The following is a 27,450-nucleotide window of genomic DNA, read 5'->3' on the forward strand; positions in this document are numbered from 1 at the left end:
AATGCTTATCCCATTTAAACATCAAAGCATAGGATTTTTTAAAGTATTTTTCTCACTTGTCAAGCACAGCCATTGTTAAAACATTCTCTGGATTCAAAAATCCCATTTATTTTTATAAAAAATGTATATTTATATAAGGTATATACTGGAAAGAGATTTGCAACACAAAATTTAGGCTAAGTATTAAATAGAAAATGAACTGTTTTTAGAAAGATTTAAAGTGTCTCTGGTTACTGGCCAGTACAGCCATTTAACTGTCAGAATTTAGGCTTGTACTTTATCCAGCCTTCCTTGATTCTAAAACAAAACAAAACAACAGGGACCCATTCACAACTTGGCTGTCTGGTAATCCTCTGGTAGTGGCCAAGGGTGCCAATTCCCTGCATGGCAGATTTTTATCTGTGTGCTACCAGCCTGCCTGAGTTTGTATACACCTGTCTAACCTTTCACAAACAGCAACTTTTAACCTTCAGAGAATAACCTGACACTGAAAACAAGCACAGTTCTTATGTGCTTCAAATCAAGCAAGTGCCACTGTAGAAAAAAGCTTTTAATTAAATTTTTATCTTCTGGGGGACAAACACAGCAGGTAGGACACAGGTACTCTTAGGGACTTTACAGCAGAAAACAATGTGACACATAACATTAAGAAATTAAGAAAATTATTTAGAGAGAAAACTGATTTGGCCTCCGTGTGTGTATACTCTGGCAGCAGCAAAGAAAACAGGTAAATTTTACTCTGCTATCCTGTAGAAGAAGCTGTACCTTTTCCATTGAACAGGTGTGAAATACATACAAGGAACACATTTTATTTTACAGAAAAAGCACCTTCCACATCTCACACACTGACCTGCTTGCGGGCTTCTATATCAGCAGCATCTTCTACAAAGGTTTCATCTACTTCATGTTCTTCAAGTTCCTTTTCTGCATTTTCAGGCAGAACAATCTCAAAGTCATTCTTTGGAGCAGGGAGGGCCATGAGCCCCAGGCGCAGGTGCTCCCGAGACTCCCTCTCCTGTGGGAAGAGCAGGGAGATGTGATGCTTCTGGATTCAGTGATGAATGCAGTGCAATACCCTGAGTGCAACACAATCAGACTCCCCTCATCTGCATTAACAGACAGGAACAACACACTAATTATTCCCTGGCCACCTCAGTTTGCTGCTAAGCCAGCCAGCACCAGATCTGGAAACCAGGGGAGTCCACCAGGGATTTAAAGCCTCAGTTTCCCTTCTAACAATAAAAAGTCTGTTTACTATAAAAAGACTAAGAGAGAACTAAAGTATAACTACATCAAATAAACCTTCTGGTTCAAGCTAAGAGGAGTTCTGGAATTTTGAACTTGAAGAGTTATTTTTGTGAGAACATGGCAAACACTTGGAGTGGATATCTTAGCTAGGCCAAAAACTGCTGATAGCTCAGGTGGGAGATATTCAAAGCCCCAGTCGAGGCTGCAGAATCAGCCACATAAAGGAGTTCCCAAGGTGCTACCTATTAGGTATATGCCCTTTTACACCACGTCTAATTGGCAGGGCCCATCTGGCTGAATCTCCAAGAATGGAAACATCTGTTGCCAAAGGTAATGAACGAGTCTGGATGGGACTCAGATTTATGAACATCTCAAACCCCAGTGTTCCTAATGGCAAAAATTAAACTCCTTTAGCTCAGTGTTGTCAACATGGCAGACTGATGAAAAGGTCCTGTATGTAAATCAGGAAGTCAAGACGATGAGGAATTTGAGGATTGTGTAGGATTGCAAAAAAAAAGAATTTTTGCTCAAGATGCATTTCCTGCTCACTTCAAAGATAGAAATAGGATGGAAACTTAACTACGTCTTCTCCAAAAATGTTTTGGTGTGTTTACTGAGCACCCTGAAAGCCATTCTAAGTCGCAAGACTTCTGCTCTTTTAAATAAAGACTGTATTTTATTATGTGATGAGGACAGACCTGTAGACAGGTGGAAGAAGTAACGTTTATTATAAAATTATTTTCAGCAGATGAGAACTAAAAACCTGAAAATTGATAGAGCAAAGATTTCCACTTCTTAAGTACTACTTACCATTTGTTTTGCATAGGATGGGTCACTGTAATCTGCCATTCCCTCTTCTGGGTTGATGTTCAGTTTATCCCGCAGGGGTGTTCTCCCTGGAGTTGTGCCAAGTGCAGGTTTGGGAGTCAGTCCTCCTCGAGGAGTTAAGCTCTCTGACCCCTGAGAGGGTGTTCTAGCGAAGTGCAGTTAGTCATTAGTTTTTTACTAAAGAACTCTACTTACAAAAGTCTGAATGTTGGGAAAAGTTACATAAACACAGTCTATACGTTCAATCTAGAGTTTTTTTCTTGGGAGGCAGTGAAACTGTAAAGTGCAATTACAAGAATAGTAAAAAGAAATTGTTTAAGCCTGTCAAGGTGCAACCAAGGTCCTGTCAAGCTGAAATCTAGGCACATCATCATTTTAAGAGAAGCTTCAGGAATTCCACCAACATTAACTCCCACTGCTGCTTTTGAGAGAGGAGCTTATCCAGTCACCAGGCATTATTCTGGGATACAGTAACCAGGGTTGAATTGCAAGCTCTCATTTCCCCACCTGGGTAAGTCATCTGCTCTGAAATCATCTGGCCCAACAGCTGTCCCACACTGCAACTGAATGGATCATCCTAGAATGCCTCTTTGCTTTCACTGACTCTTGAAGAAATAATTACATAATAATAATTACTTCTAAGCATCTATGGTTAGGCAACATGGATTAAGTCTTAGATTTTGTTGGCCCCAATTGCTTCTCCTCTAGACTAGGAAGGAATATTGTTCTCTATCCCAATGACCTACTGCATGAATGAGGGGCTACTTCATGGATTAATTATTTTTTCCCTCTGCTCAAGGATTGGATTTTCCCACTGACAGAGCATTTCTGCAAGCAAGCCAAGTTGACCCACAGGTAACCTGCGCAAATCTGAACTTCAGAAGCTAAAAAAAACACAACAAAAAATCCTAAACAACAAAATTAGAGCATCTCTACTTTTTAAAATATAAAATAATACAAATCAACAGCCAGATCACTCCAGGTCAAATTCTACATTCATTTTGCACCACAGTGACACCAAGAGATCTTCAAATAAAGCACTCACTGCTGGAACTGCTCTTTTTAATTAAAAGATCAGGGCTTTTGCACACAGCTTCTGAACAAAATAAAGCTGCTTTGGAAAAGCTGCCATAAAGGTCCTTTTTATTTTATTCTCCACTTTTCCTACTAACATGATACAAGTAAAATTAGATCCTAAGTGGAAAAACCTCACACACAAAATGTACCAATTGTAACATGTTTTAGCTGTATGGTATTTGACATTTGTGGGATATATATTTGTTCATTCTAAGAGTTAAACCAGCAATTCTGTAGTATTTAGATTGGCAATATAAGAAATATTTTATTTTGGATATATATGGCTTATAAAATATTTACTCCAGCTTTTCAAAAATTCAGTGTGGGTTTGGCTGAGGGACCTCCCACATCTTTGATTCCAAGGTAATACTTTGGAAAGGCCAGGATCCACATACAGAATGACACTCCAGCTTACTATTTATACTCCTGCATTACTCCAGAATAATTTATACTGCTCCAGACCACAGAAGGCCACATTTTGGATCAAAACTCCAGTGAGCTGCATGAACACAGATGAAAAGGACATGGCTGAGCTTTCTAAACACACAGAGAAGGAAAAACTTGTACAACAAGGGCTTGAAATAAAAGTGAGTTTCTTCTGAAGCTCTAATCATGGTAGTATTTTACACATCAAAACCCGCTCCGTTCACCCACCTCCAAACAGACACATGCCCACCCAGGCACCCATCACAAAAGGAGTCTGTTTACCTGAAAGGTGTGGAAAGCACAGTATTTGGAGTCTGAACAACCTGTTTCTGTGGTGTTACCCCTGAAAAGTCACTTTCATGCAAGGGAGTATTAAGACCTCCTTTCAGGGGAGTATCCACATTTGTGAGAGCCATCAGATTCTGGGCCTCCTGTGTAACAGACAACACAAGCAGTGCTTCACCAAGACATTCACAGTCATGTTCAACAGATTCAGTAACAGAACAGCTACTGCAGCAGAACAGCAGAAGAGTTATTTGAATATCAGTTTGTGGAAAATGTTTAAAGTTTTTTAGCTTTAACACCCATACATTGGTATTTACAAACCCTACTGTTCTACTGAGAGGCATTTGAACTTCATTTCCAGTAAAATATGTTATGAACTGGGCTTGCAAAACTGAGTGTGTCACTTATTGTTTCAGTTTCCTTCAGTTTGCCAGACTCCATAAATCTCCAAGATTTGTTAGTGACTGAACACTCAAGTAATCCCAAGAATCCTGATTTTTAAAGGGAGGAGCACACTTTAACTCTGAAACCTGAATTCAATCAACTTTATCCAAACTGCACTTCAAAGACAATGTTCCAGAAGAGATGGTCACTATTCAGACTTTTGGTCCATGACTTAACTGAGGCTTTTATGAATAGCCTCTTTTTTTATTTCATTTTTCCTTATTACAGTGAAGAATTAAGTCTTTCTGAAAATGAGCTAATTATACTACTGCAAATAGCAAATATATTCCCAGAAGACCATTAATCCACCTATGTGTATGCATAATGCTGTGACATTTAGAATAAACTCCATTTGCAGGTGAGACTGACCATTCCTGCAAACATTGTACAGACTCAGGTTATGATCTGCATGAACTTTCTCTTTTCTCTAATCATGGAACTGCTGAAATACAGCTCATTGTCAACTCAGAGGGTTTTCTGTTTTGGAGTGGGATTTTTGGGGTCTTGTTTTGTACTACACACTAGCTGCACTGATTAAATTTATCCATTTCCACATACGCAACAAAATGTTACTCAACATAACCAGTTTTTGAAAAATCCAGGCAATCAGAGGTTGCAAAGGCAGGTTTTGGCTAACCTAAGTTTTAAGCCAATAAAGTGCTATGAAAATATTCTTGCGTTGTTGCAGTTAATTACTACTTGTCATTTGAAATAAAAGTTGGACAACATAACATACACTGTTTTAAGGAGATGAACTCATACATCTTAAGCACTGAGAGACACAAGGAAGGGAAAATTATGCAAGACTCCAGGAGAATGGTTAAAAGCTTCACCCAATATATGACTAAAAGAAAAATAATCAGAATGTTTTGAAACACAGTGACAATTGATTAAATACAAGTAGATCTGCTTTATGCCCTTCAGTGTGTCCTGAAGACTGGGATTGCTTCAAATACCAACTCTGCACATAAACTAAGGAGTGTTTCTCAGGCACTTACACCTTTACTCAGTTGACTCCTGCTCCAAAACTTAAAACCCATCCTGTACACTTATACTCTACCTGCAGGATCCTGTCCTGGGCTGCTGGAGTTTTGGGAGTCCTCAGAGCTATGCTGTTGTTGGTTACATTATATTCAGAGAGAAGAGTGCTGGAAGCTGAGTTTGTGATTCCAGATTCCTCAGCAGTCTGCCGTGCAATCTCACTTGCTTGGCCAACTTTTACAACTTCTTCAAGTTCTGTATCAGATATCTTTGAAAGAAAAAATCCCAAGGCACAGTAAATACAATGTTGCTATGAGATCCATTCAAGAAAATAGAAGGCGCTGTTTTAGTGGCCTTTTAAGTTGTTTATCATCAGTAAACACCTCACCTGAGGAGCTGGAAGCACCAGTTTACTCCTTTTCTTGGTAAATTCTGACACTCCACTGGTTTGCAGAATAGCTGAGGGTAAGTCTGACTCTTTTTTCCGTTTCATGTGCTGCTTGTCCTTTTTGCGCTCTCTTCCCTCCCTCTCACTGTTATTATGGAAAACAGGATCATTTCAGAACTCACAGAGCAGCTACAAAGCAAAGCAAACACGCCAAGAGCAAAAAGGCTGTACCATTTTCAAACACTGGATATGCTGAAATAAAACACTGCAGGAAGTGTGGAGCACCTTGTGGGTGATTAGATGTGATCTGCAGATTTTGCAGCAGAACCTACTACAGAGCAGTGTAATGCTTTTAAATCATGGAATTAGCCAACAGATTTAGCTTTTAGCTGAATAAATACAATCAACAGAGTCACTGGATCAATAAAAAAATGTCAGGCCAAGAAGTAGGATAGTATAAAGGATAAAGGATAGTATAAAAATAAAGAAATGTGCAGAGTCCCTTTTTCTCCAGCAGCTGCTAAGGAAGGTGAATACTTTCTTTTGTGGAAAGTGGGAACTAATTTCTCTTCAGTCTTTAATAAAAATGGCATTTCCTTCAAACAGCAATGGAGGCAGTCAGTGAAATCATAACATTCAGTCTGAAGCTCCTGCCTGACCCTCTGAACAAAGAGCCATGCAGAAAAATCAGTTAGTTACACCACATGAGTTAATAAACCAAATTGTACATGGCACTGAACTCTCTCAGTAAAACGCAGTTTTGGCAGTAATGGGAAATGCAACTGTACAATTAAATATGTACCCAAGAGTGGCATTTAACTTCTCAACTACACTTTTGGGGATTTTTGGGGGGGGAGGTGGGGAGAAATTTAAGGACATCAACTTAAGAACAACTCCATCAAAAGTAAAACTACAAATCTACTCCTATAAGCAATAGTTATAAGGTTTTTATTTAAAGGGCACTAAATACATAAGCAAATAAACTGCTTAAAAAAAACCCCAAAACAACCCCCATTTCAACTTAAAGAGCAAGAACATGTGTGAGAAACATTATTCTGATTTAAGGTGAACCAGAGGAAAGCAAAAAGGTGATCATAGACAACAGGTGAACTAGACCTTCTGGAAAAATAAACTACAGAAAACTGAAAAGGCAGAGGCCACCTGCACTTGTATCTGTCCCATGGGAAATACATTTCCCACCCACACTATATTTCCAGGACTTAATACAAAGACATATGGGTTGCTTTTTTTTCAACTACTCTGTTCCCTCCTTACTACAACACACACTTACGATCTTAATTCTCCATCCAGGTCTTGCTGACGCAGTCTCCTGAAATCTGCATCCAGGGACTGATAATTTTCTTCTGATGTATCATAAAAACCAGGGGCAGGCTTCTTTTCAAATGGAATTTCTGCATTGTAATCCACACCTCTCTTCTTTTTTCTTTTCTTCTGGATTTCAATTCCAGCAGCACGAAGTTCTCGTCTTTTCTGGAGAGCAGCAAGACGTCTAAAAAAACAGTACCACCACATGATTTAAGGTGTAAAGTAAAAAAAAGGAGTCCCAGGATATGAAACCAAATGTAAGTTTACCGAGCTTCTTCCAGCTGCTTCTCCCTGGCTTTCCTCTTGGCCTTCTTTCCCTGTGTATTTGCCAGACGTGCTCGAGCCTCAGACAGCATTTCAAGCTCATCTACAATAGTACAGATAAATACAGCAGTGAAACTGCACTTAAAAGATTAAAGTCAAGAAAAGGTGACATTAAGATCAGAAAACCATCTTTAAAAGCTGAAACAATCAATCACAGGCATTCTGTGTCATCACTAATGTCCAAGTTATCCCAATATATTTACTGAATCACTGGCCAGGTCAAATGAAGACTTTTAGAAAAAAAGCCTCATGTTGAAAATAGTATCAGTAAGTATCAACACCAAATTAAAATATTTACATAAGGAGGCCAACTGACCACATTAATGAAAATAAAACTTCATTTACTTCTTTATCTGAGAGTATTTTCTTGAGAAATAATTGCATTTACATCCAGAGCTGAGAGCGCTGTTTTTGTGAACTTGTGACTGTTTGAAACCACCAATGGTTCATTCATGGAATTTTAACAATGTGCATTTTTAGTTTATAACATTGCTTTGTGCAAGGGGAAAATAAAAAAAGGAAGTCAGGCAGTCTTGTGCTTCAGCATGGATTCATCTGAGAGGTGTGACCTGATGGAAAATGATGAAGACACAAAATGCAAATGAGCAGAGCAGTTGTCAAAGTTAAGAACAGCCAGTCGTGGTAACAGATGAAGGTGGCAGATAAGGAGGCAAAAAACACACCAAGAAAAGAAAAAACTGAAAAGTATCACTGACTGTCCAGATACAGAAATAAGACAAAATTTGCAAGTAAATTAATGGAAAAAAAAAAAAAAAGAAACCAAGGTAGAAAGGCTGTGTAAACAGAAAAATCAAACAGATCATATTTCTGTCAAAAATGGCAAACACACTCCTAACTCACCTTCATCCATGTCAATGGGATCTGGCCTGGCAGGTTTGGTTTCTGGATTTGGATCAATTTCTCCAGGTTTCAGTTTCCGAGGATCATCAGCAGTTTCTTCCTCATTGTCTCTCTGAGCAGCTTTGTCCCTAAAGACGCATGGTAGGTGTTTGTTTTCCAGCTCTTTGTTTTCCCCCAGACTCATAATAACCACCCCTTAAATGTCTCCAAAGACTGATGATAAAGCAGTACCCTTGTGCTCTGTACAATACAGTAAATCTGTTATACAATTCACAGCTGTGGTACAGTTCCATAATCTTAAACAAGACAAGAGAAAGAAACCAACACAGTATAACATTACAACAATAAAATATTATATAAAATACAATATGCATACAGTTAGTAAAGAAATTCCCTCTTTAATAATAAAAACAAGAATTCCAGCAGTGTGACAAAATTAAAAAATCAAGTTTTATATTATGTTTTTTCTACTCAACCAATTGCACAAGAATTAAGAATGCTCACAAGGGAAAACAGCACATTCATTCTCTTCTCATGGCCAAAAGAATCTCTTTGTAGCAGAGATGGCACCTGCACATTCAGCCACTTCAACACATGTTTTATGTCTCCTTTCTAACATACCCATTCCTGCTGATCAGCCAGTCACAGTCAAAAAATGCCCAAACAGCCTAATAAAAGCACAAATCTTGGCAATCCCTTAGTCAGAATGACCAGGAACAAGAAGAGATAGACCTATCTCTACCCAAGCTGCTCTCCAGGTTCCAGGAACTCCTTTCAAGCTAGACACAAGTGACTGAAAACAATCTTTAAAGATTTACTTACAAAAGGACTCAGTCAACTTGAAACCACCCTAATTTACCAAAGGAGAAGGGAATGATACACTGCTACAACTCCACAGATTTTCTGGGTATTCTTGGCTAGATTCTCCTCTAGGCAAGCAGAAACTCACAGCAGAAATTCATAGTGTTCCAAGCACTGTGCAGCAGTTCTCCCAATGATGGGGGCAATGGTTCTCCACTGGGTTGGCATCAGCTTGGCCAGGTGCAACAGCTTCTCCTCCTCCTCCCGAGACCACTCTGTCTTTTTGATGCTCGGGTCCAACCATTCGTACCTGTAGTAAGGGAAAAAATTAAGGATGACAGATCCAAGTTATCCCTTGATTGTCTTCAAGAGTGTTTTCATGACATATGTATTTGAGCTTTAAACTGTATTATTTATCCAGCACTTTTCATACAGATACTGCCTCCTTTTCCTTTTCCCATCTCTATTCTGGCAAAGTAAACAGTCACAGAATTAATCCTGAAAACAAAAGTAAAAATTGCAATTATCAAAGATAGAGAAATGGTAGAATTGTTTGGTCTGGAGCCTTCAACAATTATTTTACTAATCCTCAGCTGTGCCAGTACTGTCATCTCTACAAGAAGTATTCTATTAAATTTGTGCAGTTTAGTACTTGAGAAACTAAATCTGATTCTCAAATACATTTATGCTGCATCAGTATTTGCATCCGTTTAAAGCTCCTATTTTTCATAAAATACTAAATTTCACAGTGCAATTTCTTAACATTTACTCTCAAGCCAAACTCCCATTACATGAAATTAGAAAATTATATGTAAGAGAGATTAGTATCTTACAGTTTTACTTCCTTGGCAATATCCACTGATTAAAACATGTTTAAATAAAGGGAAAAACTAATGTTTATAATTTAAAGTGATCCTGCATTTGCTAACACTGCAGTCACTGGCAAACAGAACATATGGCTACTTTTTTCCAACAATTTTCAAGCAATAAGAATTTGAAGTTTCCATGATAAAATCAAACAGTGTTAAAACTGTTGTTGGTCTGTGGACATAAGTCAGTCTGTGGTAACATTTTTTCCTAAATTTCCACTAATTATGAAGGTCATATTCCCAGGCACAGCACCTCTCACTTACCATCTGGCTTTGCACTGCTTTGCTGATTTCCTGTGCAATAATGAGGCAATTCGAGACCACTGGTTTTTGCCATATTTCATAACAGCTGCTTTCAGAATTTCATCCTTGAAAAAAACATAAATAAATACCCTTATGGGCTGCAAAACAGAAAGCCTGAGCTCAAGCAAAGGAGAACATGGTAAATTTCATGGGCTGTCCCGGAGGAAACAGCATAAAACACAGCTACTTCTGTTCCATTTTATTCTCAAGAAAAATGAGGATTTGTATTTCAAAGGTCAATGAAATCCATAAACATTAAATGAAATAGACACATGATTATTGTTCCAAACTTCATATATCCAACAGAACTTCCCAAATAATTATTTTCAATGCTCTCTACTGCACTAATGTTTAAAGGCTCTGTGTGTCTTCCCTGAAGGACAGCAAGAGAAGTAAGGAAGTGTTTGTCTGGTAATGACATGACAATTGGGAAAAAAAGTAGAACTGGCAGGTATCCCTGGCTGCCTTGTTTTAAAAATTACTATAAAATTATCTATTTTTCACATTTTAATACAACTGGAATAAAAGTGTAATAGATTCAGCTTGGGAGCCCGGTTGTTCACATACAATGAAGTGTGCACTGAGTTTGATCAAAAGCCAGAAGTGCTATCAATTGTCTGTCAATCCATCCATCAATCCCCCTCTCCCTTTCTTGAGAGATGGGTTCATTAATTCTGGTTTATTCAGAGGAAGTGGTACTTTAAATGCATTAAAGCTATTCTTACAGCCCTGTCAACCACACACATCCCTCTCCAGTACCCAGTGAGAGTTCAGTGAGTCTGACACTGTCACCACTAACACCTCCCAGGGAACAACAGCTTTAACTGTGAGCTTATGGTCAGCCCTTGATCTGGCTTGAGCTGCTACAGGCAACAATTCATCTGATTACTTCTCTGAAATAAATAATAAATCCTCCCTGTGTGTTTTTTTTTAACTTACTTGGTGCTCTATGGCATACAAGAGCCGTACCAGTGACATGAACAGGCTTTTTCCCTGTAGTTGGTCATTTTATGAATGACCTGGTATCACTTGATTTCCCTTTCTCTGTCTTTAATGCTGTATGTATAATCAAAATGTTAAAAACAAACAAAAAAAACCCAACACCTCTTTTATCTCTGGTAAACAAAGCCTGGTGAACTAGGGATCTATTTGGCCACTGGAACAGGCTCCTCAGGGCAGTGGCCACAGCACTAAGTTTGCCAGAGTTCAAGCAGCATTTGGACAATGCTCTCAGGCACAGGGTGGGATTTTTGGGGGTGTTCTGTGCAGGAGCTGGACTTGATGGACCTTGTGGGTCCCTTCCCACCCAGGAAGGGTGATTCAGTGATTCCATTTACTGCACTGCTCTTTCTCTTCAACTGTCACCCAAATTTATCAAGTATGGAAGCCCCTGAGAATGGGCTGAAGACAGTGTGAGTTTTCCTGTCCTCTGCTGACCCCAAATTTAGCTGCTTCCTGGCACACCACTGATACAGCACAAGTGCTTAAAAGCACATATAGCACATTTTATCTCCTATTACTTTTTCCTCACTGATTCCTGGAACCACATACGTGCCTGGTGTTCACAGCATGCAGTGACAGAGTTCTGTATTTTACAGTGCCAGGTACATCCTTTTGCTTTAAACATGCATCTAATAAAACTGACATCCTTGATTTCTCATGTTATTTATTTCTTTTTCAAAACCACTTGTGGTTCTGAAAGCTTGTGATAGATTTGGAGGGGGATCATTCTTTTTTGGAACAGTAATTTCTGTGTACATGATTCTTGGGGTTGCAGACCAAGAGTCGACACACATCGACAAGAAACAGACTGAAGCTGCATCAGGGGTTTAGATTAGTTATAAGGATTTTTTTTTCCCATGGAAAGGGTGGTAAAGCATTGGAACAGGCTGCCCAGGGTGGTACTGGAGTCACCATTCCTGGAAGTGATAAAAAAACCACGGGGATGTGGCACTTAAGGATGGGTTAAATGGTGAACATGGTGGTGGTGCTGGGTTGATGGCTGGACACTTGGTGATCTTATGTCTTTTCTAATCCTAAAAATTGTATGACTCTGCCTTTTTCATTTCCACATTTGGAAATATCTTTAAAGGCAAGAGATTCCTGCTGCCTCATTCCCCTAGAGCATAAGAAACCCGCCTGTGCAGCACAAGTTACACTCCAGCCTTCGAGGGGGACATCTCCAAGCACAGCACAGCCCATGCTTCCACTCCAATGGCAGTGGGAACAGTTTCCCTGGGGCAGAAGGACACAACACACCCATGGCTGAGCTTCCCAATCTGCAGCCCAAGGGAAAAACAATACTAATATGACCTTGTGACCTTTGCCCACTGGAAGGAGGAAGGCACAGGTTATTGGAAATGCACCCAACACAGAGCCAAGGAATCACAGAATCAGTTAGGTTGGAAAAGGCCTCTCAGACCACTGAGTTTAATCTTCATCTGATCACCACCATGTCAGTGAGGCTATGGCACTCTGTGCCTCATCGAGTCTTCCCTTAAAAACCTTCAGGGACAGCGACTCCATCACCTCCCTGGGCAGCCCATTCCAATACTTAATCATCCTTTCTTGTGAAAAAATTCTTCCTAATGTCCAACCTAAACCTCTCCTGGTGCACTTTGAGGCCATGTCCTCTTGTCCTGTCGCTTGTTGTCTGGGAGTAGAGCCTGACCCACACCTGTCAGGGAGCTGTGGGGAGCCAGAAAATCCCCCCTGGCTGAGCCTCTCCAGATCCCTCAGCTGTTCCTCATCAGACCTGTGCTCCAGACCTTTCCCCAGCTGCGCTGCCCTTCCCTGCCCTCGCTCCTGCAGTCCCCGAGCCCTCTGATGTCCCGGCACAGCGGCTCCAGCAGAGCCGACCCTGCCCGGGGTTACCCCAACACCGGAACCCCCCGCGCAGGCGCACCACGACACCCGCCCCCCTCCCGCGCCTGCGCACCAGTGAGGGCTCTCCCCCCCCCACCACCTGCCCGGCCCTGAGGGGGGACGGGGGCTCGAACCCCGCCGATTCTTACCTCTGTGTTCCGCCACACGCCACCTTTAATCATAATCCGCGGCATCTTGGCGGCGAAGGGAGGCGGGGACGAACCCCGGCAGCTAAAGAATGGAGAAGAGGCGGGAGCGCCACTGGCGTCAGCGGGGCCGGCCGAGACGGCGAACGGTCACCCTCAGCGGCAGCGGTTGCCGAGGGCGAGGGAAGTGGGGCCGGCTGCTCTGCCAGAAGAGCGGGAAGCGGGTCCGGCGGCTTTTCCAAGGGAAGTGAGGCCGCTGCTCCTCCAGGAAAGCGGGTCCGGCCGCTCGGCGCATGCGCGGCCGCCCTTCCCCCGCGTGTCCTGAGGCGGCGCTCCGCGCTTGCGCCGCCTGCCGGCCGGAGGAGCGCACGGCGGAGGGACCCGACCGGCGCCTACAGGAGGAACTGCGCGTTCATTAAACTCTTCAATTCCCCCAAAGAACGCAAATGAGGGAGGAAAGGGATAGCGGAAGGAAACCACATCTCCCCAGTGTTCCCAAGGAAATTTGTTAATTTCAGGAAAAAGCCCCATGCGTTTATGTGTGGAATAAATTCTTGGCTGTGAGGGTGGTTAGGCCTTGGCAAAGGCTGCCCGGAGAAGCTGTGGCTGCCCCATCTCTGGTGGTGTCCAAGGCCAGGTTGGACAGGGCTTGGAGCAGCCTGGGATGGTTGAAGGTGTCTCTGCCCATGGCAGGGGGTGGAATGAGATAATCTTTAAGGTGCCAACGCAAAACTATTCTATGATTCTACAAGAAAGCGACATTGATAGTGTATTTGCATATTAACACTCACATGCACACTAAAGGAACGTGTACAAGGTACGTAGCTGAATTTGGGAAATTTTCATAGGTCGGTACTGACGTCCCTCCCAACAAATGAAAGACTGAGTCTCAGGGAGTGGGGATCTCAGCTCAGGACCTGTCACTGTCCTCAGCTGTGGTCCCCCAGGTATCTCCAGCCTGGGAGCTGTGTGGCTCAGACAGGCCCCACTCAGCCTGCTGCAGTCTGGAGAGCTCAGAGGGTTTAAAATACCACTGCTCAGAGAGTAACAATATACTTATTTTGCTCACAGCAATTTTCCACCCTGGCTGCAATTCAGGTTGGTAACTTTCTCTGAAAGTTCAAAACCAAAAACATTGTTCCACCTGGGTGGTTTTTAAGCTAAGAAAAATAAGTTCCCAAATGCTCTTAAAACCCAGGGAGCTCCTTAGCCAGCACAAGTTCCTGGGAGCAGACAGTGCTTTAGATAAACTCAAGAGGAGCTTGATTCAGCTTGTCAAGGCCAAGCCCTAACAAGCATTTCTGAGACCACAGTGTGGCCCAAACAGGAGGATGCACCACTACACAGGTCTGACTCACTATGGTTCACTTACATCACCTCCAGTTTAACTTGTATTCATTTAATTAGCAGATGCACAGCAGGTAAAATGACAGCTTTTTGCTCAATTTGTCTTGTTACATTTCCCTGTTTTGTCCAAATTCAGGATATGTTCATGGAGAAAATGATGAAACCTTTTTGGTTTAAATAGGAAAATTCATAGTATGATTTAGGAAAGGCTTTGATTTTTGTTTAAACTGCAGGAACAAAAAATATTACACTTCTACCTACCAAAAAAAGAAAAAAAAATCCAGCAATAGCCCATGTCTTATTTGAAACTGAATATGCCTCAGCCTTTAAATTTCACTGACTTAGCAGACTGAGCATACCTTTGAAACCCCAAGATTCCAGTGCAGTGCATAAGGAACAGAAAGCAACATCAGGAATCATTGAACTGCTTATTTTTATTAGAGGCAATGACTAGGAATAATTATTTTTATAAAATCAAGCTCTAACTGAAAGTACCTTCTTGTTCTTACTTAAAACTTGAAGAAACTTACATTTACAAACTCTTTCAAAAATTTACTGCAGTTAATTTATCCCCCTAAACCAGGCTCTTTTCATCACTGTTGTACACCCTGCTTTTAAACTACAGTGCTCTATCAGATTTAGCCTTTCTAGTCTCACCCAGTATAGAGGCTTACAATTCCTTCAGTATTTTTGTTTTCTCTTTGTACCTGTTCTTTTTAAATAAATGATCAGAACTGTAATGTAACACAGGTAAAAACGCCTCCAAGCTTGAGCAACCATTAATATTTCCCAGAAATGTTTTTATTTCTTCATACAGGATAACATTCTTCTTTCTCACAACTGGATTAGGTGGCTCCAAGGTCTAAATCACTCATCTGTAACCACAATGCTTCAGGCACAGATACTCGTCTGACTTCACTGAAGCTGCAGAGAACTGGATCACTTCAATATCTTTGCTGATCTGGCCTTAAATACATTCATCTCTCCATGAGTTTCAATCCATCATTGGAAAATTGTCTTCCAAATCACAGAACAGCTGCAGGAGTTCTGGAAGACAAGTCCCTGCTCAGGCAGGGCCACCCAGGGCTGGCTGTCCAGGATTTCATCCAGATGGCTTTTAAATATCTGAAGAGGAGAACTCCACTACCCCTCTGGGCAGCCCTTCCCAACCTGTCTCCTATGTTACCAGAAAGCCTCTTCAAGACAATATCTTTATTTCTACAGAAAGCCACATATCTAGAAGCAGAAGAAAAAGCACTGAGTTCACATTTACATTCTCTAAATTAAACCACAGGTTTGTTCTGGTGCTCCATGGATTGAGCTGTAGCATTGGGACAGTTTGCACCAGGCTTTTGCTGTTGTCTTTCCTCACACAAGGGGATAACACACTGTTATTAAAACCAGTTACCACACTCACGAGTTCCTAGCACTGCATAACTCCAAAACAAACAAAGATTTGTCTAGATTTCAATATAAAATGGAAGCAGCATCCATCTGGGTTCACCATACCCTGTACCAACTGCTGCATAGTACAATGGTTTTTACCCATGATATTTTAGACTAAGAGTAAAGTTCTTAAACTACTTTTAATTTCAGGTACTGCAAAGGTCTTCAGTGTAACTAAACAGCACTTGCAATTATCAGCAACTGCTCATATTAACAGAAGTTATTTGAAAAGTGTGTCACATATTTTAACAAACAACACAGTAACTACCACCCTGAGAAAATGTAAGGCATTTCATAGGAGATTAACATTAGACATTCACATAAAATTGAAGATTTAAAGACTCCCAGTATCATAAAATAGATGTTTCTAGACATTACCATTTCTGTCAGACTACTCAAAAAATTATCAAAACTACAGACAAGGTAACAGCTTAATAAACATTTATACATACAGACACATGTTAAACATTTCAATGTCACAATTACCCAGTGATGACATGCACATTTTGTTTCTGCAATTTGGTGAGATACTGTTTTTTTTTTCCCTCTTACAAGTATTGCAAAAGCACCTGGGAGAAAAGGAGGCAACTTTCAGCAGATGGGAGGTAGCATTTAGCCTCCAGATGCACTGGTAATTTTTATATGAAAAGTTATTACTACAAAATATAACATGCCCTTCCTTCCCTCCCATTACACATTCTTTCAGTTAGATAAGAGATTTTTTTTTTCTTGTTAAATTTTTACAAGAAAATAAGTGGTGCAGAATAACTGCTTAAACACAGATGAACACTGGCCATAATAACTGACCACTACTGAAGCAGTTACTCAGGGATGAAAAAGTGTCTCCAAGATCTTCAGCACAGCCTGTGCTAGAACTGATGTTCCCAGAAACACCTGCAGCAAAACAGTACCCCAAGTGTCACTCTCTCGACCAAAATGCTGCATGCATCCATTACCAACCATTGCTCTGGGCACAGCAAAGGAACATAAAGCCGTGAAGAAACTCAGGACATGCAAACCTGTCCAAAATCAAGCACCAGCTTCCAATTCTCAACCTCACATTCCAACGTCGTGCTGCTGCTTATGCTTCTCCAGCAGCTTTGCGGTGGGCAGCACCACATTACACTTTGCACACCTGTACTTCTTTTTGTGTGTTTTTATGTGCTTTTGGAAAGCTTGTTTATCCACCGTGGAATACCTGCACCTCCTGCAGCGCAGCTTGAGGTGAGTCAGCCAGTGGCGCTTGAGGTGGCTGGAGGTGCGGAAAGCCAGGGAGCACTGCCCGCACTGGAACGGCTTGTCCCCCGTGTGGATCCTCAGGTGGAGCTTCAGGTTCCCGTTGTGGGCTGTGCAATAGCCACACTCCTCACACCTGTATGTCTTGACAGGCAGCTCCTTGTGCTCGTAGAGGCAGCCAGGAGAGGAGGTTTCCTCCCCCGTGTGCGAAGCCAGGTGCTGCTTCAAGGACAGCCATTTGTTGGTTGAGTAGTCACAGCTCATGCACTTGAAATGCCCCACGTTCAAATGTGTGAGCCTGTGCCTTTTCAAATGACTGGAAGTACGGAACTTCTTCTGACAAACAGGGCAGCTGTAGGGCTTCTCACCTGTGTGAGTTCTGATGTGGAGCTCCAGGTTGCTTAAACTGCCAGTAGCATAGCTGCACTCTGAACACTGATATAATAATGGCTGACTTTGTGTTAGCACATCATTTGCTGCGCCCCTCTGAACATCTTGCTGAACTCCCCAAACTTCTGAACCAAGTAAGGAGCTGTTTGAGACTTTGCAGGAATCAAAATCCCTTTCTGGATATGTACCTCTCTGGATTTCACGATGCAATTCAAGATTCTCTAAACACCTCTCTACAAAGAGGCAACTTCCAAACTCCTCTTCATTTTTCACATGAAGAAGGCTGTGTTTCTGCAAATGGTTTGATGTTTTAAATGTCTCATTGCACTCTTTACACACAAATGGTCTTTCATCTGTATGTATCTTAAGGTGCAGCCTGAAGTTGTTAGGAACAGCAGTAGCATAACTGCAGTGCTGGCATCTGTAGGTTTGGAATGTATTTAAATTAGAAGGATATGTACCCTCAAAGTTTTCCACAAAGTTATGAAATGAAGCATTATCTTGCACTTGTGAATGAGAGGTCTCTGATTTGAAAAAAGGCTCCTCTTTGTAAGTGATGGTGTCCATTTGGTACGAGGTCTGAGGAACTTCTGATCTGTTTCCAGTAACAGCCAAGCTGTTGCTTCCTTGGCTGTTTTCAAGGAATTTCTTTCCAGGGCATATTTTCTTATTGTCCCACACATCACCTTCTTGCTTAAACTCAACTTCTGAAGCCAGGATTCCCCCACCCAGACAATCATTTTCTCTACCAAAAAGAGAGTGAGAAACATGGCCCTGAGAATCACCATCAACTTTGCTTACTGTGCTTGTACAGTATTTATTGCTCCGACTCATATAACCATTGGCCTTTAACTGATCATGAAATTTCTTGTGAAAGCTGAGATGTCCTTTAGTGTAGAAGACCAGGTTACACTCATCACACGTGTAATTCTTTGGAGGATTTTCAGTTCTCTTTCTCCTACTCAGGCAGTTGGGTTGCTGTGCTTGGCACGTTTCTGTCTCTGCATGTGTCCTCCTGTGTCTCTCCAACCCTGAGGTGCTGGTGAATGCTACGTGGCAGAGCTCACAGCAATATGGTTTATCTCCTGAGTGGACATGGCTGTGCCTCACCATGCTTGCAAAATACAATGAAAAAAAGGTGCAGAACCTGCACTGGTAGAGCTTATAGCCAGCATGCCAGTACATGTGATTTAACAGGTAGGACAAGCTGCTGCAGGAGTAATCACACTGAGGGCACTGGTAAGGTGGTCTCTCTTTGTGTCCCTTCATGTGATGAATAAAAGTCCTAGGACTGGATGAAACAAAGAAACAAACTCTGCAGGAAAAGCTGACTGGCACATCCAGAGGTGTAAAGTCTCTTTCAATTTTAATGAAAAATTTCTTGTATTTACTTTCTTTTTTCTTGGTCTCAGATTCTCCTTCAGATCCCTTCTGCCTCCCTTTTCTCGCACTTATTCTATTTTTTCTTGCCTTTTGCAACCTAGCAATCCTCTTGTGAAATTTAAGGTGATTCTTAAGATTGAAAGAAAAGAAAAAAGTTTTTTTACAAAAGCAGCATTTATGTATTTTCTTATCTTTATGAGCTGAATAAATATGTTTCTTCAGGTGTGCACTGCATTTAAACACAGAACTACAAAACCTGCACTTGAAACTCAATCTATCATTTTCCTTTGTAAAACAAGATGTTTTAGGAAGAGGAGTGATGGTCACACCATCATTCAGCCATGGTAAACCTTCTTGCTGGTTCTGGAACTCTTTTGGACTTGCATAAGAAGAAACAACTTTTTGTTGCTGGTATCTTTTCTTAGGGAACGGTGTTAACATCTTGTAAATATGCTCTCCAGTAGTATTTGATTCAGCAGAAGTAGAAGCATTCCTGTCAGGTTTCCCTACATCTTCTAGATGTTCCTTAAAGGTAGAACATTCATTAAGAAATGGATCAGAACAATTATAGGTAAATTTATCTTCTTCTTTCAAGCCATGTTCCAAAAGAGAACTCAGAGTTTCATCTTCAAATTTGCTTATTTTCCTGTAATCAATTTCATCATCTCCATTATTTGAGGAATCAGGATCTACAAGGAGATAAAAAAGTCACATTTCATACAACCACAAATATTCGTTATTAATTCCCAGTAATAATCCTAAATTGCCTAATAACTTGCTTGCACTTCATTACTACTGCTTCCTTACTATTTCCCTTTCTCCATTTTTTTCCCTAATGCCTCTCTTCATGCTCCCCTCTACCCCCAACATTTAAATGTTACTCCTATTTAGAAGCCACCTTCTCTCCTAATATTTTCACTCACGGCTCTGAATTTCACAAGACAACATCACATCCAGAACACCTTTATGGCAGAATTCCTATCAAAGTACTAACACCAAACTTTTCTAATGCTCCATTCTCACAAACCCCATGCTTTTTCTGCATTTTTATTTTGAGAACATTTCCCTCATGAAAGGACATCCTTGTTCTCATTGGAGGAGAATGACAAATTTTTCTAGTTTCACTGACTAGGAGGCAGTTCTAGTTTAACCAGGAGTCTGTGAAAGAACTGAGCATACTCCAGGCAATATTTTCCTTCTGTTGCACTTATGAATCTAATTTAAAATGCTTACTCTAAAAGAAATTGGTTTTTTAGCTTTTCTATACAATTTTTTATTTCAAAAACTTGAGGTTTACCATATTTCTTAAGCTCTTGCAATAATCTTATTAATATATTACCTTCCATTTTAACAATTATTTTAAATTCCTTGTGGATTTCTGGTTGTGTCTCTGGACTGCCATCAAAAAAACCACTTGCAATACTGACAGGTTCTTCTTCATGTTTGGGTACCACTACCAATGTCTCCAAAGTGTCAGCTCTGTCACTGTCAGCAGAGGAGAGGAGAGGAGGAATGTTCTGAAAGCCATCATTATCAGCACAATCTTCTCCATCACTGTATTCCACTATCTCTGGAAGCTCTGTTTTGCAAGACGAGGTAGGTAACATACAATCTGGACCATATTTATCCGTGTCTGCATCACACCCATCACTTAAAGACAATTTTGATGTGTTACACACACTCTCAGCAAGCCATTTCTCCTCAGAGTACTTAATACAATTTCCTTCATTTGAAACAGACTTGTTTGCATCCCAACTGCTGCTGTCATTTGAAGGCTCCACTTCATTTTTTAGGCAAAGGCTGTTGTTTAATTTAAACTCCTGCTCCACCTCGGGAATGGACGCTTCCTGGTCCTTATCATCATCCTGGAGAAAATCCTCATCGCTCAGCACCAAGACAGTGATAGGCAGCACAGTCTCGAACACCTCAGGCTCTGCGAGGAGAAGCAGACACAAATATCGCAATTCCCCCCCCCAAAAAAAAAAACCCGAAACACCTGACGGCACCGCGTCCACCATAATCCCCACGCAAGCCCCGTGCGCATGCGCACGCCCCGGCGGGCCCGCCAATTCGCCCCATTCCCGCCGACCCCACTTTCTGCGGTCCCTCGGGCACAGCCGCTCCCGCGGGAGCCGCGCTGGGTCCCTGCCCAGGCCAGCAGGCACCTACCGCTGTCCGCGGCCGGCTGCGGGATTCCCTCCGCGCCCGCCTGCGCCGCTCCCGGCTGCGTCGGCATCTCGGGGCCGCTGCGCCACGGGACTCGAACCAGCGGCCGGGCGCGCCTGCGCAGGAGGGCGGGGGCGGTGCTCGCACCCCCCCCCCCCCCCCCCCCGGCTTAGGGGGAGTGGCGGGGGCGCGGCCTGAGGGAATGTGTGGCCTGGGACACGAGAGTTTCAATTATGCGCTAAAATTCAGTTTTAAACGTGCTCATAAGTGGTTTAAAAACTCCGTTTAATCATCCACCTGCGCCAGGGAGCCCCCAGCCCTGGGCAGAATTATTCGAATGCTCTGCGAAACCTATTCCCGGTTTAAGCAATTTTGATCGATTGTTACTTCTTTTCAAATCAGATCTCAGCTAATACCGATCATACTCTTTAAGATCGGAACTGTGCCAACAATAAGGCAGTCCCTTGCTGGGTACAGAGAGAATCACAAAATAATCGCAGGCAGGAAACATAAAACAGCACCTTTGATTTCATCCTGTTCTCCTTGGCTGTTCAGGCTGAAAGTGGAAAATATATGAACCAGTGTGCATACATATATGCATTTATATACATATAAATTTATGTACATGCAGGGTGTCCCTGCCCATGACATGGTGGTTGGAATGAGAGGGTCTGTGAGGTCCCTTCCAACAAAAACCATTCTGTAATTCTGTGGCTTGGGGCTGGCTGAAAAGGGACTTCTGGAGATCATCCAGTCCAAGCCCCCTGGAAGGAAGGGTCATCTGGAGCAGATGGCACAGGAATGTGTCCAGGTGGGTTTGGAATCTCTCCAGGGAAGGACAAGCCACAAAATCCCTGGGCAGCCCACTCCAGTGCTCTGTCATCCTCAACATAAAGAAGCTCTTCCTCATGTCTAGGTGGAACTTGTGTTTAATTTTATGGCCACTTCTCCTCGTCCTGTTGCTGGGCACCACTGTGCAGAGCCTGGCACCATCCTCCCAGCACCTGTCTTGGAGATACTTACACAGATTGTTGAGATCCCCTCTCAATCTTCTCTTCACAGCCAGTTCCTGCAGTCTCTCCTCAAGAGAGATGGTCCAGAGACTTCATCATCTCTGTGGCCTCTCCAGGAGTTCCTTGTCCTGCCATCCCAGGGATCCCCCCAGCTCCCAGCACCCTGTTCCTGACATTATTGTATCCTCACCTCCAGCTGTGATCCCACATTCTGCACTGTTAGAGGATTCCCAGCTTCCATTTTCCAGGCTCAGCACTCTGTTGTGGTATCTCCAGAAGAGGGTGGAATGTGTAGCCACTCCAATGAGAGGAATTTTCCCTATTCTCTGTCTTCTTCCCCCAGTAAAAATCATGGAACCAATTATCTGCCTTAATTTCAGAGCCTTGCACTTCTTGTATATGGAGCTGCACCCATTTATAGGAGCATTTGTTCAGTTTGTAAAATTTAGGCAGCATCTTTTTATTTTTAAGTAGAACTGATAGAACCTCAAGGGAGGAGCATTTCCAAAATCCTCCTAACTGGGAGTAGTAAATTAGGGAGTATTAAATTAGGAACAAGTGAGAGGAATATTGGCTTCTGTGTTTCAGCTCTGAGGGAGTTTGGGAATCTTAGAGAGTCCCAAACAGAAGAAGACTGTGAGAATGAGAAGACTTGTTGATCCTCCAAGGTGAGTGAAACAGATGCTGGGGTGAGCAGCATGTCTTGTGTAGACTTTTTGCTGCCTGAGCAAGCCACAACGTGTGAAAAAACCAAAGTAAAAAGGTCTCGTCCTGGCAGAACTGTCTGATTCTCCCCCACAAGATGGCTCTGCAGCCACAGGCTCTGAAAGGGAAGAACCTGGAAATACTGGTTATTTCTCTTTTTCTAAAGCATTAACTTTAAAATAATCTCCTTTGAAATATATCTGCCTCACTAGAAAACCTGAAAAATTCTGTGAAAACTTTAAAAAGATGTCAATCCAAGCCTTTTTCTTCAAAAGTGGCTCTTTCTACTCTTTTTCTTAAAGGAGCAGACTATTACTCTCAGCCTACTACTTCATGATGCCATCATGAAGTACAAAGTGACCATGAAATGGCTGAGGAATGAATCTGGTCAATCTGAGCTTCCTCTTCTTCATTACAAGCCCTTTGCACAAAACTACGTTTTGCAAATCCAGTTTGCAGTGGAGTGATCTGAACCTGCTTGCAACTGTGCGTGTGCCCACACTCCTGCATGAAAAAAGTTTTGGAAAGTATCTTGTAATGAATAGGATGGGGGAAAATGGCTTTAAGATGAAAGAGGGTGGCTTTAGAATGGGTATTAGGAAAAAAAAAATTTCTTCCCTCTAATGGTGGTGAGGCCCTGGCAGGGGTTTTCCAGAGAAGCCCCAATCCTTGAAGTGTTCCAGACCAGGTTGGACAGGACTTGGAGCAACCTGGTCTGGTGGAAGGTGTCCCTGCCCATGGCAGGGACTTGGAATGAGATGATACTTAAGGTTTCTTCCAACCCAAACTATTCTGTGATTATGTGGATTATTAGATACTATGAGAAATTGAAGCAACCCCAATAAATTGTGATTATTTGAAGTGTGGATTTCTGACATCTTTATGGCCAAAATGGTGGCACAGAGTTTTACCTCAACTAACATAAGATATTGACCTAAAAAGTGTAACTTGAGACTGCAGTCACCTTAGGCTGCAAGTGGGTTTTATCCTCTCTCATTTAATCCTGTAGGTTGGAAGGGCCTGTGCCAGTAATTTAATAAGGTTTTACATCAATATTCTTCACTTTACAAGCCAGGGCACATAACAAAAAAATCAAGCTGGAAATACTGAACAAAAAGCCTGAAAGTTGAGGGATAAAAGATAATGTCACTTTTCGACCAGAGAATTGATCCTGGGAAACTTACATTGTGTAGTTGCATAATGTAAGTGCATATGGTCTGGCAATAAGAGAAGTGGTAGTTGAATACAAATCCAGCTGGAAAAGCATAGAAAAGGGTCTGGATAAGTTGCAAATGAAGTTATTGACCAATATCAGCTACTATAAGGAGGGAAATATCTCCAGAAGGATTGCTCAACCCATTTTCAGCTCGGAGCTTTTTAACAGTCCAGATGTTGCAGTAACAAATCAAGGCTTAGTAACTAAATGGATTCTTTTACTGTAAAACCTGCTGGCTTGTTTTTCTCTTTCTCACACTGCCATTGACTCTATTTTTTTTTTTTTTTTTTTGTCCTTTTTTGAAAACAGCTCCACTGAAGTCTGCTCCAGAGGGAAGAGAACAAACACATCAGTGAGGACAAAGCTGAGCAGCACTTAGGCACAGAGCCTTCTCACACCAAATGCCCACAGAGAGATGCAGCTGAGGATTGAGAGTCACACAAAATCCCAGCACACTCTTCCTTCCAATACCTTCTGCCCCAAGCAGATCTCCTTATCACTAAGTTCACCTTGAACTTGTGGAAACTGCAAGACTAGGAAAAAAAATCAGTCTTATGGTTAGGGCACAGGAGCCAGAAAGTTTAATTTCCATTCCTGTTTTTTCTGCAGGTTTGTGAAAATCCCTATTGTTTGCAGAGTGCTTCAAGCACTTCACATTGCTATAAGAGAACAGAGCAGTGCTCTTGTTTTCAGCTCTCAGTGTTGGAAGCCGAGTTTGATTTACTGCCATATGCAGCATTTCTCTTAATCTAGAGACAAATATATCTAAGGTAAAACTCAGGAAAACCTGGAAATACAGTCTTTTCTCAGGCAAATTGAGCATGGTCCATTCTACTGATTTTGCTCTTTTTCTCTTCATAGAATCATGGAATAGTTTAAGATGGAAGCACCTTTTAAAGGTCATTGACTCCAACTCCACTGCCATGGACAGGGACTCTTTCCACTAGACCAGGTTCCAAGTCCCTTCCATCCCGGCCTTGAACACTTCCAGGGATAGGGAAGTTCTCTTGTGCATTTCTTCTGTGAAAGACAGAGAACTTCTAAATCAAAGAGGATTGTTTTTTATGAGGCCACGCTGATCTGAACAAAGTTAGCCCAAAACTGAGGTATGGAGTTTGTTGCCATTTGAGAGAAACAAATGTGACAAAGGAAATTTCAGCTTGTAAGTTCCAGCATAGCACTTTCCTCATTGAGGAAAGTGTGAGGAAATCTTAAAGGAGGGTGTTAATGCCTCTGCTTTCTAGAGTAATTTGAAAACTGTACATTAAAATACTGACAGTAACAGAGGGTAATGAGCCATTGCTTGTCAAAAATAATATGTGGGAAAAGGTCAGCTCTTTGGGAAAGCAGGTGTCTCTGGACTGACAAGGTTAATCATAAAAATAAGTGTATTGCTGCTAAATTGCCAGTTGCTGGGTAACCCACAGGTGAAGGGAAGGGTGTTTGCTTAGTGGAAAGAATTTAATGATTCACCATCTGGGTGAAGTTTTCTTCAGTGGAGCTTGTAAGGTTTTTATTCAGACAATGCAGCCTGCCTGCTCCATTTGACCAGCTAATCTGTCTCTAGACTGCATTGATAATATTGGCTGCAAGTTTAATTCAGTTGTCTGAATGTGAATAACAATAAAAGGTCTCTTTTTTAGTTTTTCTGTATCCCTAACAGACTTAAATTAACTTAAACTAACACATCCACACCAGATAAGATAAAATAGCATAATTAGTTTGTGGAAAAGTGCTTCCTAGGCACAAGGTTTGAGACCAACCTGAAAGCATGATAATTTTTTATTTTGTTCTTTTAGAGCAAGGCAAAGGTTCCTCACACAAAACAGAGAATGTTCTATTTACTTTTAACTGGATGTTAATTGATTGTTTATCTGTTTTTTCACATGGTTTTTGCATTAAATTCTTTCCTCTGACAATGGTGAGGTTCTGGCACAGGCTGTCCAAAGAAGCTGTGGCTGCCCCATCCCTGGAAGTGTTCAAGGCCAGCTTGGACAGGGCTTGAAGCAACCTGGAATAGTGGAAGATGTCCCTGTCCATGGCAGGGGCTGAAACAAGATGAGCTTTCAAGTCCCTTCCACCCAAACCTTTTATGACTCTATGATTTTGTGTGGCAGAGCTTTTCTGCAGGTTGGAGGCCTTTTGGTGTGATCTGGTCATGCCCTATTGTGAATTCCTGTTACCCTCCCAGAATGATTAGGGTGATTAGGGACACCTTCCCCTAGCCAGGTGACTCTGACTTGGATGCAGGCAAACAAAATTTCCAGGTACAGTTTAGGAGGTACCATGGGCCAGGGCTAATTTCCCAGAACAGAAATAAACAGAAGGAATGAGCAGCAAAGATTAATGCCTGTACAAAATCAGATGAGAACCTCTGGCACTCATGATGCCATCTAGAAAGATGTTTGCTATAACATGCAAGTAACTTTTTGTTTGTGTGTTTCAAAAGATTTCTTAAAAAGTCCCCCCAAATCTGAACTATATGGTGATCTGATGTAGTTTATGGAATTATAGTCAGTCTGGTTACTTGTCTGCAGCTGGGAGGAGTCTTTCAGCAAAAAGCAAAATAGATGAATGGTCTTTCAACTGATTTTCAACTTTGTTTTGTATTCTGCAGCTGCTTCTAAATCACAGCAAAAATCAACAGTATTATTCTTGCTGACAAGATTGAAAATAATGAAAAATTATGGAAAAGAAGAAGCCAAAGCTTTTTGGTGTTTGCAACCTTTTCCTCAGCTAAACACGTCAGGTCCCTCCTAGCTTATTCTTGTATTTTCCTTCCAGCTTAGATTATTCCATCTTAAAATATTTTAGGTACTTTTTGAACTTTAAGCAAGTGCAAAACATTGGTTTTTTCCCTGTAGTTTTTCCTTGCATAAGTGGGAGTTACACATCATGTTGGGAGTGATTGAGACATTCACCAAGTGGTATGGATTTCTCATTAAAATAGCATCATTACCAGGGTGACTGAGCAGTTTAAAGAAATTATATTTATATTTTTCCTGGTGAGGGTGGGAAGGACCTGGCACAGGTTGCCCGGAGAAGCTGTGGCTGCCCCATCCCTGGAAGTGTTCCAGGTCAGATTGGACAGTGCTTGGAGCAACCTGGGATAGTGGAAGGTGTTCCTACCTTCAGGAATCTCATTCCTTGCTTTTATTCATTCCTTATCTGTATTTCGTTATGGACTATTTAAAAAACAGAAATCCAGCTCTTGCCCAAACAGGTCTGCATTCCCTGATAGATGCTATGAATCCATACATCTCAGATATGTCTGTTAAGTTCACAAAGTGCTCTGAGATTTCAAAATGCAGCTATTATGGAAATAACAATTGTTATTCTTGTTTTTAATAGCTGTTGGCAGTCAGAAATATTTTGT

General features: G+C 41.7%; 2 protein-coding genes across 2 annotated transcripts in view; both read right to left on the bottom strand.

Moving 5' to 3' along the window:
* The window catches only part of CDC5L (cell division cycle 5 like), a 31,625-nt gene extending 18,158 nt beyond the window's left edge, over positions 1 to 13,467 (bottom strand). Inside the window, exons 1-11 of the mRNA XM_059843071.1 lie at positions 13,176 to 13,467; positions 10,123 to 10,226; positions 9,138 to 9,299; positions 8,189 to 8,316; positions 7,271 to 7,370; positions 6,969 to 7,187; positions 5,678 to 5,822; positions 5,369 to 5,557; positions 3,862 to 4,010; positions 2,059 to 2,221; positions 851 to 1,015 (exon numbers count right to left, since the gene is read on the bottom strand). Of these exons, the coding sequence (XP_059699054.1) occupies positions 851 to 1,015; positions 2,059 to 2,221; positions 3,862 to 4,010; positions 5,369 to 5,557; positions 5,678 to 5,822; positions 6,969 to 7,187; positions 7,271 to 7,370; positions 8,189 to 8,316; positions 9,138 to 9,299; positions 10,123 to 10,226; positions 13,176 to 13,220 (1,569 nt within the window). The 5' untranslated portion in view covers positions 13,221 to 13,467. The remainder of the gene's footprint in view (positions 1 to 850; positions 1,016 to 2,058; positions 2,222 to 3,861; positions 4,011 to 5,368; positions 5,558 to 5,677; positions 5,823 to 6,968; positions 7,188 to 7,270; positions 7,371 to 8,188; positions 8,317 to 9,137; positions 9,300 to 10,122; positions 10,227 to 13,175) is intronic.
* A 1,468-nt stretch (positions 13,468 to 14,935) lies between these two features.
* LOC132325579 (zinc finger protein 107-like) lies at positions 14,936 to 21,253 on the bottom strand. The gene is made up of 3 exons (XM_059843072.1): positions 21,144 to 21,253; positions 20,314 to 20,907; positions 14,936 to 19,663 (listed from the first exon to the last, which is right to left on the bottom strand). The coding sequence occupies exons 1-3, from the start codon at positions 21,208 to 21,210 to the stop codon at positions 17,022 to 17,024; spliced, it is 3,303 nt and encodes a 1,100-aa protein (XP_059699055.1). The 5' UTR covers positions 21,211 to 21,253; the 3' UTR covers positions 14,936 to 17,021.
* Between the last annotated feature and the right edge of the window lie 6,197 nt (positions 21,254 to 27,450).

Source organism: Haemorhous mexicanus, chromosome 3, assembly GCF_027477595.1.
Source record: "Haemorhous mexicanus isolate bHaeMex1 chromosome 3, bHaeMex1.pri, whole genome shotgun sequence".
NCBI classification, from domain to species: domain Eukaryota; kingdom Metazoa; phylum Chordata; class Aves; order Passeriformes; family Fringillidae; genus Haemorhous; species Haemorhous mexicanus.

Excerpts from the sequence above, each read along its gene's own strand:
- LOC132325579 (XM_059843072.1), bottom strand. The coding sequence starts at position 21,210 with ATGCCGACGCAGCCGGGAGCGGCGCAGGCGGGCGCGGAGGGAATCCCG. Across the intron at positions 20,908-21,143 it reads GCAGCCGGCCGCGGACAGCG|AGCCTGAGGTGTTCGAGACT; the intron begins GTAGGTGCCTGC and ends TTCTCCTCGCAG. Across the intron at positions 19,664-20,313 it reads AATAATTGTTAAAATGGAAG|ATCCTGATTCCTCAAATAAT; the intron begins GTAATATATTAA and ends ATCTCCTTGTAG.